Consider the following 16542-nt stretch of genomic DNA (forward strand, 5'->3'; position numbering starts at 1 on the left):
AACTGAATTTATAACATGAAAAGAGTTGAGAAAAAGATCTTAATCCTAACTTCTACAAACCTATAAATACAGAATCAACCCCTTCAGTGCTAAGTTTAAAGTTCAGTGAATAGAATATAAACAATATTTCTTCATCACTTTCATATCAAAATATCACTTTCTTGTGTAGGCTGGGCTGACAGTCTAAGTTTCTTAAAATATATATATTTTCTTTAGCCAAATTAGTTAACAAACATGGATGAGTAAGCAAATAACATGCTGTAATGTTATTGTTTCAGTTGAATAAATCCTATTTAAATTGTTATTATTAAGGTAATGATTATTTTTCTCCTTCCTAAGTACAACAGAAAAATTGTCCAAATATGAATCTTTATGTAAAAAACTATGATTTAAATCAAGCCTTACTGACTAGTGATTTAAACCGCGATTTAAATTGTGATTTAAATCGGTTTGATTTAAATCAAATCCACCCTGCCCAGAACCCTCGCCAATCAGCTCTATGAAGAGGCTGCGGACCACCAGGCCAGTGAAGTCATGTTCATTGGTCACATGGCTTAGGCCCAGCTCCGTTTCATTCAAGAGAATGGGGCTGAGCTGCAACAGAAAGCACAGCCGCTATACAATATACAGCTCCATTGCTTGGTAAGCTGCGAGAAGGTCATGGCACTCACAGGAGCACTGTGGCCTTCTCAAACAGCTGATCGGCAGTATCCCACCAATTTCATATTGGGTCATCAAAATATAAACCCTGGAGAACCCCTTTAAAGGGAACCTGTCAGAAGAGTCGCATGGGTAGCATGAAATCCAAACAGGCTCCCTCAGAGACAGCTGTGTGTATCGTGAAATGCTGCAGAGTATTAGAGAACACTTTTAAAATGAGTCTCAGGGGTGGCTCCCCAATGGCTTCTCCTCACTGTGTATCCCAATGCAGAAATGGGAAGAGACCTGTCAATGAAGCTGAGCCTGCGTCATGACTCTTTTCTCCATTATCTAGCTCCACAACTATGCTGTATCTGAAATGGCGCAGCATATCTGTCTCTTATGATGGAGCCTATTGGGTCTGCATGCTGCCTGTGGTTTGGGCATATGAATCTCCTGACAGATCTCCTTTAAACATTTGTCCCAGAAGCGACTTTCATGAGAACAGGTAGCTGGACACCTCAAATCCAATCAGAATACGTGCACCATCTTGGCTTGCATTTAATCGTTTCTTTAAATCCCTTAGTAATAATGGAAAGTAAGTGCTCAGGCTCAAGCATTGTTCACTGGTGTCAGGACCAGCTTCTATCCGTTTGGTAGGGTCTAGATCTCAACTCCAATCTGATTATTTTTTTTGGTACATAATGAGCGGTTTTTGGGAAAACTATTACAAATTATACCTAATTTTTTTTTACAAAATATATATAATATAAAAAAACAACAATATCAAAATGAAATACTGAGTTCTTTTCAATAAACGGACCGAAGATAATACACCAAAATACTGATGTTATGTTCCATCTAGATAGACATGTGGTCAAAAGCAAAAGTCCCATCAGCGGGTTTTCTGGAACCTTTCCTCTCTGTACATCTAGAGCTTTTGTTTCCCATCTGCCAGTTCCAAAACATCCTTCATAATTTCCAGTAAGAAACTTTGATTGCTTGGTTCATAAACCGCACACAGGAACTGGTGCTTTCGATCTTTGCTGCACACAGCCAGACGCTTTTGGGTTGCTGATCTTATGGTGGTTTTCCGCACTTCATGCTGGACTCTGTGAATGTTAAAGTTGTGGTGTAGACTTGCTAATCGAATCCTGGCCTTCACACTGTCCTTGACAAAATCACCTCTCCTTGGACGGTACTTTGAAATTGCGCTATGAAACAGTTCTATGTCGGTTGGGTGACAAAAGGTGAAGAGGTGCTTTAGGTCATCTTGCAAGCTTGGATTGAGCACAATTTCTCGAAGAGAGTTGTGGGCCGTACTTCCCCAGGGAAGCCACCTCCTCCACCTATGTTGTTCTACAGAATTGTGCTCACATTGGTGGTACAGTTTGTTGCCAGACCAAGTGTGCTCATTTGCGGTATGGTTTAGCAACGAGTTCCACTTTTCGAGAAAAAGTTCTGCATTGTTATCGCATGTGCTAGCAGACCACCACAAGTGATCTCTAACAGCGCTCACCCATGCACTCAGGTCACCACAAGATTTTCTTTTGCTTGCAGACAGAACCTTTGCCCCTATGGATTTGGCCACATGCCACACATCTAACTGGTGCACCATAGGGCTATAATGAGTTTTGATCATTTTTCTAATGCCTGCACATTTGTCAGTACATATGATTTTGATGTGGACTTTTTTCTTCTGAAGTTTTTCCAAGGATTTCTGAAAGGCTTCTTTCTCCAAGCGGGCAGATAAAAGGCCTGGCCGCATCTGTTCAACCCGGAAGTTAAGTATTTTCTTTGTGGATGCATCCATTAATGTGTACAGACTGTATCTGGTATTGCGGCCTGGGCCGTCACTCTGTCCATCACCAACAATACATACTGGAGAGTTGCCTAAAACTGAAAGACTTTTTGCCTGGTCTTTCTTCCAATGGTGTCGGACTGTCGGAAATAAATATTTTTTTTGATATTTGTGATAGGTAGATTTTCGGATGCATTCAAGGCCCATAAGGTAGAACAAATTGTGTACCTGCCTAAAGGTGGAGCCACTGAATAAAACCGATGCTGAAAGAGCGAGATTCCCTACAGGAATGTTGCCTTTTTTTGGTTGGCTTTCCCACAAATGTGTACGGTGGTTGTCTGCACAGGTGACATAGACACTAACAAAGGTTCCAACTCTTTTTTTGAAGATTTTGACAATGGGCTTCCCACAGGGGCCAGGCCCCTTGCAGGACACCATTGTGATTAGGGCATCCAGGCACGATTCAGAAACAATAAATTTTCTTTCACTCATCGAATTTCGATTCATAACCTCTGGATACAAACCGATGCCTTGCTTGGGGTTATATTTTTTGTGGTGGGCTTCAATAATCTCATCAACTCTGGAAGAGTCCACATTTGAGGCATGAAGTGTGGGTTTAAGGTCATTTTGGGAAGTGCAACTCTGTGTTCCAAAAGCAGGGGTCCTTTCTGCGATGACATTCTGCAAACTGACACCTTTTTCTACTAGAAGAGAGGGTAAAACTTTTAGGGTGCGGTTCGTTGAAAGAGAACCGTGAGGTGGTGCCACGTTGCCACCCTGGGCATGTACTTTTGCACTGGAACCACTACTGGCATGTGGTATTTTGCTGCCATCACTAGCTTTAAGTTTCGTTTTGTTTTTGTTAAAGGGAAAATTACACTGTGTTTTTTTGCGATATGTCTTTATTTTATGTTCTACGGCAACCGCCCTGGTGTTCAGTTTTGGATCGGTATTTGTGGACCTGTCCCATCTTACAATGACTGATTCTGTGTTAACCCCAACGGAGACAACTTTAGGGAGACGTATTGACTGCTGTCCACAATGGTCACAAAAACCAAGTGGTCCTAGATGGGCATCTCTGTCAACTTTGCGCCTTTTTCGAGCAGGAATTTTTCCATTGGGCCCTAAACTGCTAGGCGGGAAATCAGGATGATGGAAAATGGTGGGAATAGCATCTTTCCTCAAAACTTTGCGCCATCCGTCCAAATGCGTGTAACATTCAGGAGCAAAGTGTTTGGAGCACAGTCTGTAGCTGTCTGTTTTTTTCCCCTCATAAACCTTATTCACAAACTGCTCCAGATCTCCAAAATCTTGTCCTGTCTGAATCAGCCATGCCCTTATCATGTTCTTGTCTTTGGGGAAAACATGAACGATGACGCCATGCTCCTTCTGGCGACCTCCTGATGGACATCCATTGACAATACAAACAGGCATACTGCAAGACAAAAAGAAAATCTACTTTATTTTCCTAAAGTGCATTTCCCCTCTATAACCGGTAAATAGAAGCCTCTTCTTCCACCAGGTTAAAATGACTATTCCACAGTTTTCTTAGTTGATTGACTACTGCTCCATTCACTGCCTACAGGACTGATGGGGATAGCAGAGCACTTTATTCAGCAATCTCATAGACTGTGAATAGAGTGGTAGTCATGCATGCGCGGCATTGCTCCACTGACACAGGGGACTCAGGGATCCCATGCTCGCATTCAGTGGTTGGACACCCAGCGATCAAACATTATCACCTATACTCTGGATATATGATTAATATAGCACCAGCAACAATTTGCCGGAGGTTGCCATCCTGGAGAGCTCTCTAGGACCGAGCCCCATAGTGAATGAATGCGCACTGTGTGTGCGCAGCCGCCCTCCATTCATTCATTTCTATGGGAGTGCTGCCTTGGCTATTTCAGGCAGTCCCATAGAAGTTAAAGAAGTAGTGGTAGCACTTGTGCGATGCACTCTCCATTCATTTCTATGGGATTTCTGAAAATGTCGTAACTCCCAAAGAATTGAATGTAGGGCACACTGCACATGTGTAGTGCACTCTCGTTCACTTTGAGGGCCCTGTTCTAGAGATAGGTGCGGGTCACAGAGGTGGGACCCTCCCCTATCTGACATTGGTGGCATAACCTAGCAATATGCCACCACTGTGTGAGGTGACACAACCCCTTTAGGAACTGCCCTGAGCACAGTGGTGTCCCTACCTTGGAGACAGACCATGGTGAAAGGGGGCCCAGACATGAACCTCCTTCTCCCATTTCCCAACATGAAACTACTGCATTTTTGAAGCTAGAGGAGCTCAGTGCAGAGATTTTACAGTTTTAATAGAGTTCAATGGTAACTGTATAGATTCCTATGCACTGACAGTTGACATAATTTACTATATGAAGGGAATCAAAGGATTTAAAGCTATATTGATGTATTTTAATTATCTGGTATAAATACACTGCGAAACATGGTGCTCACAATGAGCACTAGAACAGCTGGTCCGCTTTTTTCAATTCTTCCACATAATAACAAAATTGGCAGTTATCTCACAAAAAGGAGGCCCCTTATAAAATTTTGCTATGGGGCTCTATAATATCTGTGCATGCACCTGCAATCACATTCATTTCAAGAGACCTGACACTCTGGTAATATGTATACCTTTGTGTTAACAAAAAAACTGTGATCAAGTTAACAGAGGCACCAGCTTCAGTATATTTACTGCATATGAAATGGAAAGAAAAAGGGGTTGTCTTATTTTACTGGCCTATCCTCAGCATAGGCCATCATTATCCGCCACTCTGCACCCCCACCAGTAGCTCCAGAACTCCACAGCTCCATCCACTGTGTAATGGACAGAGCTGGTTACTGCAGCGCTGTTCCCACTGTAGTGAGAGTGAGCAGTGCGACTGTTACCACCATCATCCACTACACAGTGGACGGAGCTCTGCAGTTCCGAACTTCCAGCACCAGAGATAATATAGAATAGTTGATCTGAGGGCGTAAAATGAAAAGCCAACAATATAAATGTAAAAGAAAATGCCTTTAAAGGGAACCTGTCACCTCTACTATGCTACCCTCACTGAGCGTTTCTAAATGTTCATTGTGTTACCCTAAACATAAAAATTACACTTTTTCATTTGCAGACAAATTCAATAAGTATTATGCATTTTTGTACTTCCCGCCTTTTATGCATCTTACTTGTGTGACCAGAGAAGAGTCCTATTTTCAAGCTCTGACTCATCTCAGGTTTATTTGCATATGTATCAAATCAGTTTTTTTTTTTTACACAATAAAAGCACACAGAGCTATGGGGACTGGGTATTGTGGATGTGCTAGCGGCCATCTAGCAACCCATGTCCTCAGCTCTATGCCCAAAATCCAGATGACAGGTTCCCTTTAAGGAATATTATCAAGTAAACTGTCAAGATGTCCATAAAAGTCCAACATCTGTCAGCGAACTTGAGAGGGTTTTCCTAAATTTTTATACTGATGACCTATCCACTGGATACGTCATCAGTAGAGTTAAGCGAATCGAGCTTGATTCGTTCAAACACTTCGTTTTAATGCTGTACGGAGACCTGTCTCCATACAGCATTAAAATGTATTGCCTCGTGGAGGCAAAATTAGTTACAGCCAAAGTCGAGCAAGACTTCGGTGAATGAATTCGGTAATCAAGTCGGGTTTGGTACCAGCTGGTTGGGTACCAAACCTGACTTTGGATTCCGAATTTGAAATGTTTTTAAAGATGCAGAAATGAATGGGCACATACACGCTGGATGGACATTTAGGGTCCAAAGTGTCCAATCAGTACCTTGCTTTCTTCGTTTAAATAGGGCAGGAAATATGAACTGTGGCCTCTGATTGGCTGGTTTATGTGGGGGCCCCATTGGCCCTCTTCACCGCTTCATGTTGTTAATGGAGTGGTCCTCTAAACACCCCACATGGACAGATTTCCCTACACCTCGCCCTTCATTTTGTGATGATTCTTTTTCAGTAAAGGGTGGAGCCTAAAGAGGAAAGGGTGGGGTTTACATAAGAAGGGGTTTGGCCTTGACAGGAAGGGGTGGGTCAAATTTATATTAGGGGGGGTGCCCGAGTTTAGTCTCGCCTAGGGCAGCACAAAACCAAGATAACACCACTGGGTGACAGGTCTCTGTACAGCATTAAAATAAAGGGGGAGATTTATCAAACTGATGTAAAGAAGAATTGGCTTTGTTGCCCATAGCAACCAATCAGATTCCACCTTTCATTTTCCAAAGGAGCTGTGAAAACTGAAAGGTGAAATCTGGTTGCTATTGGAAAATAAGCCAGTTCTACTTTACACCAGGTTGATGAATCTTCCCTAAAGTGTATGAATGAATCAACTTCGGATCTATGATCCAAAGCTCTATTCCAGGGATAGCCAACCGGAGGCTCTCCAGCTGTTGCAAAACTACAACTCCCAGCATGCCCGCTCTGCATACAGCAGGGCATGATAGGAGTTATAGTTTTACAACAGCTGGAGATCCTCAGGTGGCCATCCCAGCTCTATTCGCTCAAGCCTATTCATCAGTATATGATCAGTAGTGGTCCAAAACCCAGGACCCTCGCCGATCAGCTGTTTTGAGAAGGCAACAAAGCTTCTGTGAGCACCTTGGACTTCTCACAGCTTACCAAACACAGTGCCATACATTGAACAGCGGCTGTGCTTGGTATTGCACTCAGCCCCATTCACTTCTATGGGGCTGAACTGCTCCTAGGTCATGTGACGTCACTCGGCCTAGGAAAAGAGAAGGCCGCTGCACTCGCAGGAGTACCGCTGCCTTCTCAACAATTGATCGGCGGGGGTCCCTGGTGTCGGACCTCATCTTTCAGATAGTGATGCCCTATCCTGAGGATAGGTCATCACTAGCATAAAAATCTTGGAAAACCCTTTTAATATTCGTCTGAGAGCTATTCATCCCAACTCTCCCAGCTCCTGTGTGAACAAGGCCAGGCGTGTTGGTGCCCAACATGGCCAATCCCTCTTTACCCCCAAGATTTTCCATTAGGGAAAAGCCAGGAAGCTTGGCCGAATTTCCACTTATTGTGTATGGGGAACCGTCACACACTCAGATGAGCACAGATAACCCCCGACACTCCTCTACCTGGTTTGGTGATGAATCCAATGATAACTTGCTGTAAATGCCCAGAAATAAAAAGGACCGAATTATCTACAAGTAAAACAGAGAAAACTATGAAGTACAAACCTACAGATGTAAATGTCATATACTCCAAACACTGTCCTTAAAGGGGTTTTCCTCAACATGTGTGGCATATCTGCTAGTACATGCCATCAATGTCGGTGTGGGTCCACTCCTATCTCCAGAAGGGGGCCCCCGAAGTGAAGGGGAGCACATTGCGCATGTGTATAGTCCTCTCTAGTCACCGCTATAGGATTTCTGAAAATAGCCAAGTGAGCGCGCTTAGCTATTGTCTGAAGTCCCATAGCGGTAAATGGAGAGCACACTAGGCAAGCACGGCCACCTCTCCATTCATCACTATGGGACTACCTAAAATAGCCGAGCCAGCGCTATGGAATTTTTGAAGCTCACATAGCAGTGAATGGAGGGTGGTCATGCTAGTGCAGCTGTTCTCCTTTCACTTCGGGGACTCTGTTGAGATGGGAAAACCCCTTTAAGGGTTTGTACCAAGCCAACACAATAGACGATAAGCACGACCTATAGGGGTCTGACCACTGTGGCCCTCAGCAGAACAGTGGTCCTAAGTCCAATGAACGAATACTGTGGCAGTAGAGCATCCATGCTGCTGCTCCATTTATTCTCTATGGGCCTGCTGGAGATAGCAGACAGGTGTGACCACCACTCCAATGACCATCTATGGGACAGCAGAGTACAACACTTGGCTATCCCCGGAAGTCCCATAGAGAATGGATAGAGTGGCAGCGAACTGCTCCTCCTGTATTATAATAACCATACACAGACAAGACACCAGAGTCTGCTCCTCCTGTATTATAATAACAGACAGGACACCACAGTCTGCTCCTCCTGTATTATAATAACAGACATGACACCAGAGTCTGCTCCTCCTGTATTATAATAACCATACACAGACAAGACACCAGAGTCTGCTCCTCCTGTAGTATAATAACAGACAGGACACCACAGTCTGCTCCTCCTGTATTATAATAACAGACAGGACACCACAGTCTGCTCCTCCTGTATTATAATAACAGACAGGACACCAGAGTCTGCTCCTCCTGTATTATAATAACAGACAGGACACCACAGTCTGCTCCCCCTGTATTATAACAGACAGGACACCAGAGTCTGCTCCTCCTGTAGTATAATAACAGACAGGACACCAGAGTCTGCTCCTCCTGTATTATAATAACAGACAGGACACCACAGTCTGCTCCTCCTGTATTATAATAACAGGGCACTACAGTCTGCTCCTCCTGTATTATAATAACAGACAGGACACCAGAGTCTGCTCCTCCTGTATTATAATAACAGACAGGACACCACAGTCTGCTCCTCCTGTATTATAATAACAGACAGGACACCACAGTCTGCTCCTCCTGTATTATAATAACAGACAGGACACCAGAGTCTGCTCCTCCTGTATTATAATAACAGACAGGACACCACAGTCTGCTCCTCCTGTATTATAATAACAGACAGGACACCAGAGTCTGCTCCTCCTGTATTATAATAACAGACAGGACACCACAGTCTGCTCCTCCTGTATTATAATAACAGACATGACACCAGAGTCTGCTCCTCCTGTAGTATAATAACAGACAGGACACCAGAGTCTGCTCCTCCTGTAGTATAATAACAGACAGGACACCAGAGTCTGCTCCTCCTGTAGTATAATAACAGACAGGACACCACAGTCTGCTCCTCCTGTATTATAATAACAGACAGGACACCAGAGTCTGCTCCTCCTGTAGTATAATAACAGACAGGACACCAGAGTCTGCTCCTCCTGTATTATAATAACAGACAGGACACCACAGTCTGCTCCTCCTGTAGTATAATAACAGACAGGACACCAGAGTCTGCTCCTCCTGTATTATAATAACAGACAGGACACCACAGTCTGCTCCTCCTGTAGTATAATAACAGACAGGACACCAGAGTCTGCTCCTCCTGTATTATAATAACAGACAGGACACCAGAGTCTGCTCCTCCTGTATTATAATAACAGACAGGACACCAGAGTCTGCTCCTCCTGTATTATAATAACAGACAGGACACCAGAGTCTGCTCCTCCTGTATTATAATAACAGACAGGACACCAGAGTCTGCTCCTCCTGTATTATAATAACAGACAGGACACCACAGTCTGCTCCTCCTGTATTATAATAACAGACATGACACCAGAGTCTGCTCCTCCTGTAGTATAATAACAGACAGGACACCAGAGTCTGCTCCTCCTGTAGTATAATAACAGACAGGACACCAGAGTCTGCTCCTCCTGTAGTATAATAACAGACAGGACACCACAGTCTGCTCCTCCTGTATTATAATAACAGACAGGACACCAGAGTCTGCTCCTCCTGTAGTATAATAACAGACAGGACACCAGAGTCTGCTCCTCCTGTATTATAATAACAGACAGGACACCACAGTCTGCTCCTCCTGTATTATAATAACAGACAGGACACCCCAGTCTGCTCCTCCTGTATTATAATAACAGACAGGACACCACAGTCTGCTCCTCCTGTATTATAACAGACAGGACACCAGTCTGCTCCTCCTGTATTATAATAACAGACAGGACACCAGAGTCTGCTCCTCCTGTAGTATAATAACAGACAGGACACCAGAGTCTGCCTCCTCCTGTATTATAATAACAGACAGGACACCAGAGTCTGCTCCCCCTGGATTATATAACAGACAGGACACCAGAGTCTGCTCCTCCTGTATATAATAACAGACAGGACACCAGAGTCTGCTCCTCCTGTAGTATAATAACAGACAGGACACCACAGTCTGCTCCTCCTGTATTATAATAACAGACAGGACACCAGAGTCTGCTCCTCCTGTATTATAACAACAGGACCAGGACACCAGCAGTCTGCTCCTCCTGTTAATATAATAACAGACAGGACACCAGAGTCTGCTCCTCCTGTAGTATAATAACAGACAGGACACCAGAGTCTGCTCCTCCTGTATTATAATAACCAGACAGGACACCAGAGTCTGCTCCCCTGTAATTATAATAACAGACAGGACACCAGAGGTCTGCTCCTCCTGTAGTATAATAACAGACAGGACACCAGAGTCTGCTCCTCCTGTATTATTAATAAACAGACAGGACACCACAGTCTGCTCCTCCTGTATTATAATAACAGACAGGACACCAGAGTCTGCTCCTCCTGTATTATAATAACAGACAGGACACCAGAGTCTGCTCCTCCTGTATATAATAACAGACAGGACACCAGAGTCTGCTCCTCCTGTATTATAATAACAGACAGGACACCACAGTCTGCTCCTCCTGTAGTATAATAACAGACAGGACACCAGAGTCTGCTCCTCCTGTAGTATAATAACAAACAGGACACCACAGTCTGCTCCCCCTGTAGTATAATAACAGACAGGACACCACAGTCCGCTCCTCCTGTAGTATAATAACAGACAGGACACCAGAGTCTGCTCCTCCTGTATTATAATAACAGACAGGACACCAGAGTCTGCTCCTCCTGTATAATAACAGACAGGACACCAGAGTCTGCTCCTCCTGTATTATAATAACAGACAGGACACCACAGTCTGCTCCTCCTGTAGTATAATAACAGACAGGACACCAGAGTCTGCTCCTCCTGTAGTATAATAACAGACAGGACACCACAGTCTGCTCCTCCTGTATTATAATAACAGACAGGACACCAGAGTCTGCTCCTCCTGTAGTATAATAACAGACAGGACACCACAGTCTGCTCCTCCTGTATTATAATAACAGAAAGGACACCAAAGTCTGCTCCTCCTGTATTATAATAACCGACAGGACACCAGAGTCTGCTCCTCCTGTAGTATAATAACAGACAGGACACCAGAGTCTGCTCCTCCTGTATTATAATAACAGACAGGACACCAGAGTCTGCTCCTCCTGTAGTATAATAACAGACAGGACACCAGAGTCTGCTCCTCCTGTAGTATAATAACAGACAGGACACCAGAGTCTGCTCCTCCTGTAGTATAATAACAGACAGGACACCACAGTCTGCTCCTCCTGTATTATAATAACAGACAGGACACCAGAGTCTGCTCCTCCTGTAGTATAATAACAGACAGGACACCAGAGTCTGCTCCTCCTGTATTATAATAACAGACAGGACACCACAGTCTGCTCCTCCTGTAGTATAATAACAGACAGGACACCAGAGTCTGCTCCTCCTGTAGTATAATAACAGACAGGACACCACAGTCTGCTCCTCCTGTAGTATAATAACAGACAGGACACCAGTCTGCTCCTCCTGTAGTATAATAACAGACAGGACACCACAGTCTGCTCCCCCTGTATATAATAACAGACAGGACACCACAGTCTGCTCCTCCTGTAGTTATAAACAGACAGGACACCACAGTCTGCTCCTCCTGTAGTATAATAACAGACAGGACACCACAGTCTGCTCCCTCTGTATTATAATAACAGACAGGACACCAAGTCTGCTCCTCCTGTATTATAATAACAGACAGGACACCACAGTCTGCTCCTCCTGTAGTATAATAACAGACAGGACACCAGAGTCTGCTCCTCCTGTAGTATAATAACAGACAGGACACCACAGTCTGCTCCTCCTGTATTATAATAACAGACAGGACACCAGAGTCTGCTCCTCCTGTATAATAACAGACAGGACACCAGCAGTCTGCTCCTCCTGTAGTATAATAACAGACAGGACACCAGAGTCTGCTCCTCCTGTAGTATAATAACAGACAGGACACCACAGTCTGCTCCTCCTGTAGTATAATAACAGACAGGACACCAGAGTCTGCTCCTCCTGTATTATAATAACAGACAGGACACCAGAGTCTGCTCCTCCTGTATTATAACAGACAGGACACCACAGTCTGCTCCTCCTGTAGTATAATAACAGACAGGACACCACAGTCTGCTCCTCCTGTAGTATAATAACAGACAGGACACCAGAGTCTGCTCCTCCTGTATTATAACAGACAGGACACCACAGTCTGCTCCTCCTGTAGTATAATAACAGACAGGACACCAGAGTCTGCTCCTCCTGTATTATAATAACAGACAGGACACCACAGTCTGCTCCTCCTGTAGTATAATAACAGACAGGACACCAGAGTCTGCTCCTCCTGTAGTATAATAACAGACAGGACACCAGAGTCTGCTCCCCCTGTATTATAATAACAGACAGGACACCACAGTCTGCTCCTCCTGTATTATAATAACAGACAGGACACCACAGTCTGCTCCTCCTGTATTATAATAACAGACAGGACACCAGAGTCTGCTCCTCCTGTATTATAATAACAGACAGGACACCACCAGTCTGCTCCTCCTGTATTATAATAACAGACAGGACACCAGAGTCTGCTCCTCCTGTAGTATAATAACAGACAGGACACCAGCAGTCTGCATCCTCCTGTATTATAATAACAGACAGGACACCACAGTCTGCATCCTCCTGTAGTATAATAACAGACAGGACACCAGAGTCTGCTCCTCCTGTAGTATAATAACAGACAGGACACCAGAGTCTGCTCCTCCTGTAGTATAATAACAGACAGGACACCAGAGTCTGCTCCTCCTGTAGTATAATAACAGACAGGACACCAGAGTCTGCTCTCCTGTATTATAATAACAGACAGGACACCAGAGTCTGCTCCTCCTGTAGTATAATAACAGACAGGACACCAGAGTCTGCTCCTCCTGTAGTATAATAACAGACAGGACACCACAGTCTGCTCCTCCTGTATTATAATAACAGACAGGACACCACAGTCTGCTCCTCCTGTAGTATAATAACAGACAGGACACCAGAGTCTGCTCCTCCTGTAGTATAATAACAGACAGGACACCACAGTCTGCTCCTCCTGTAGTATAATAACAGACAGGACACCACAGTCTGCTCCTCCTGTAGTATAATAACAGACAGGACACCAGAGTCTGCTCCTCCTCTATTATAATAACAGACAGGACACCAGAGTCTGCTCCTCCTGTATTATAATAACAGACAGGACACCAGAGTCTGCTCCTCCTGTATTATAATAACAGACAGGACACCAGAGTCTGCTCCTCCTGTAGTATAATAACAGACAGGACACCAGAGTCTGCTCCTCCTGTATTATAATAACAGACAGGACACCAGAGTCTGCTCCTCCTGTAGTATAATAACAGACAGGACACCAGAGTCTGCTCCTCCTGTATTATAATAACAGACAGGACACCAGAGTCTGCTCCTCCTGTATTATAATAACAGACAGGACACCAGAGTCTGCTCCTCCTGTAGTATAATAACAGACAGGACACCAGAGTCTGCTCCTCCTGTATTATAATAACAGACAGGACACCACAGTCTGCTCCTCCTGTAGTATAATAACAGACAGGACACCAGAGTCTGCTCCTCCTGTATTATAATAACAGACAGGACACCAGAGTCTGCTCCTCCTGTATTATAATAACAGACAGGACACCAGAGTCTGCTCCTCCTGTATTATAATAACAGACAGGACACCAAAGTCTGCTCCTCCTGTATTATAATAACAGACAGGACACCAGAGTCTGCTCCTCCTGTAGTATAATAACAGACAGGACACCAGAGTCTGCTCCTCCTGTATTATAATAACAGACAGGACACCAGAGTCTGCTCCTCCTGTAGTATAATAACAGACAGGACACCAGAGTCTGCTCCTCCTGTATTATAATAACAGACAGGACACCACAGTCTGCTCCTCCTGTAGTATAATAACAGACAGGACACCAGAGTCTGCTCCTCCTGTAGTATAATAACAGACAGGACACCACAGTCTGCTCCCCCTGTATTATAATAACAGACAGGACACCACAGTCTGCTCCTCCTGTATAAAGACAGGACACCACAGTCTGCTCCTCCTGTAGTATAATAACAGACAGGACACCACAGTCTGCTCCTCCTGTAGTATAATAACAGACAGGACACCAGAGTCTGCTCCTCCTGTAGTATAATAACAGACAGGACACCACAGTCTGCTCCTCCTGTAGTATAATAACAGACAGGACACCAGAGTCTGCTCCTCCTGTATAATAACAGACAGGACACCACAGTCTGCTCCTCCTGTAGTATAATAACAGACAGGACACCAGAGTCTGCTCCTCCTGTATAATAATAACAGACAGGACACCACAGTCTGCTCCTCCTGTAGTATAATAACAGACAGGACACCAGAGTCTGCTCCTCCTGTATTATAATAACAGACAGGACACCGCAGTCTGCTCCTCCTGTAGTATAACAACAGACAGGACACCAGAGTCTGCTCCTCCTGTAGTATAATAACAGACAGGACACCAGAGTCTGCTCCTCCTGTAGTATAATAACAGACAGGACACCAGAGTCTGCTCCTCCTGTATATAATAACAGACAGGACACCAGAGTCTGCTCCTCCTGTAGTATAATAACAGACAGGACACCAGAGTCTGCTCCCCCTGTATTATAATAACAGACAGGACACCACAGTCTGCTCCTCCTGTAGTATAATAACAGACAGGACACCAGAGTCTGCTCCTCCTGTAGTATAATAACAGACAGGACACCACAGTCTGCTCCCCCTGTATTATAATAACAGACAGGACACCACAGTCTGCTCCTCCTGTATTATAATAACAGACAGGACACCAGAGTCTGCTCCTCCTGTATTATAATAACAGACAGGACACCAGAGTCTGCTCCTCCTGTATTATAATAACAGACAGGACACCAGAGTCTGCTCCTCCTGTACTATAATAACAGACAGGACACCACAGTCTGCTCCTCCTGTAGTATAATAACAGACAGGACACCACAGTCTGCTCCTCCTGTATTATAATAACAGACAGGACACCGCAGTCTGCTCCCCCTGTATTATAATAACAGACAGGACACCAGAGTCTGCTCCTCCTGTAGTATAATAACAGACAGGACACCACAGTCTGCTCCTCCTGTATTATAATAACAGACAGGACACCAGAGTCTGCTCCTCCTGTATTATAATAACAGACAGGACACCAGAGTCTGCTCCTCCTGTATTATAATAACAGACAGGACACCACAGTCTGCTCCTCCTGTATTATAATAACAGGGCACTACAGTCTGCTCCTCCTGTATTATAATAACAGGGCACTACAGTCTGCTCCTCCTGCATTATAATAACAAGCAGATAGGAAACCAATCCACTCCTGTATTAGGAATAACAACGTAGCACAGCCATTACCTAGACTACTTCCTCACGGTGCCGACTCCTGACTTTTCACCCAGAAGTACAACATCACTTCCCCGTTTAGACAACATGACTTCCGGCTCGTCCACTGTTGCCGGTGGAGCGGTGGCCATGTTGTTGTGGCCTCCCCGGTCTTGTTATCTTACAGGATGAGAGAGCAGCGATGCAGACCAGTGGACAACCTACGTTCAGTTCAACGGTATAGATGACGGTACAGGGATGCGGCCGCCATTTTGTTGTATACCAATGTATACGCAATGTTTTTGATGTTACCAGGTTGACTACAACTCCCAGAGTCCTTTGCGCACGTCCTGTTAGGTTGCTGTGGGCTGGTGTGGCTATAGAACTCTGTTGACTGTGACCAGCATAATAGAGAAGGCTAACCCCTGGAGATCTAAGTCTCCTTGGAGATGGTTGTGTTTCCATAGTAACGATGTGTATATACTAGTTACTCCGCACCATGTTCTCTATGACTACATCCTGTGTGGAGATTTCCATGATTCAGCCACATAGTGAAAGCATTGAGGTCATTACCTGTTGTGGAAAGGGGCTCACTCACCCAACAGCAATGTATGTCCACTGAATCACAGTGTCCTCCTAATTCTTAGGGCCTCTTATGTCACTATTTAAAAAGTTGGACGTGATCTATTTAAAAAAAAAATCCTGTACTGTGAACGCCTTAATGGAAAAAAAACAATA

The 16542-nt window shown here is 44.5% G+C and overlaps 2 protein-coding genes across 3 annotated transcripts in view; one reads left to right on the forward strand and one right to left on the reverse strand.

The window, feature by feature from the left end:
* Positions 1 to 443: 443 nt before the first annotated feature.
* LOC122922581 lies at positions 444 to 15967 on the reverse strand. Of its 2 annotated transcripts, XM_044273244.1 has the most exons (3): positions 15838 to 15967; positions 7555 to 7620; positions 444 to 3875 (listed from the first exon to the last, which is right to left on the reverse strand). In XM_044273244.1, the coding sequence occupies exon 3, from the start codon at positions 3872 to 3874 to the stop codon at positions 1571 to 1573; it is 2304 nt and encodes a 767-aa protein (XP_044129179.1). In that variant the 5' UTR covers position 3875; positions 7555 to 7620; positions 15838 to 15967; the 3' UTR covers positions 444 to 1570. The 2 variants fall into 2 exon arrangements, with proteins under 2 accessions (XP_044129179.1, XP_044129181.1); XM_044273246.1 differs by lacking the exon at positions 7555 to 7620 and having other exon boundaries at positions 15838 to 15866.
* LOC122922582 (zinc finger protein OZF-like) overlaps positions 15955 to 16542 on the forward strand; it is a 34491-nt gene continuing 33903 nt past the window's right edge. The window contains exon 1 of the mRNA XM_044273249.1: positions 15955 to 16042. The gene's annotated coding sequence lies outside the window, so the exon portion shown is untranslated. The remainder of the gene's footprint in view (positions 16043 to 16542) is intronic.

Source organism: Bufo gargarizans, unplaced genomic scaffold, assembly GCF_014858855.1.
Source record: "Bufo gargarizans isolate SCDJY-AF-19 unplaced genomic scaffold, ASM1485885v1 fragScaff_scaffold_503_pilon, whole genome shotgun sequence".
NCBI classification, from domain to species: Eukaryota; Metazoa; Chordata; class Amphibia; order Anura; family Bufonidae; genus Bufo; species Bufo gargarizans.

Coding starts and splice junctions, on each gene's coding strand:
- LOC122922581 (XM_044273244.1), bottom strand. CDS start 3,874: ATGCCTGTTTGTATTGTCAATGGATGTCCATCAGGAGGTCGCCAGAAG.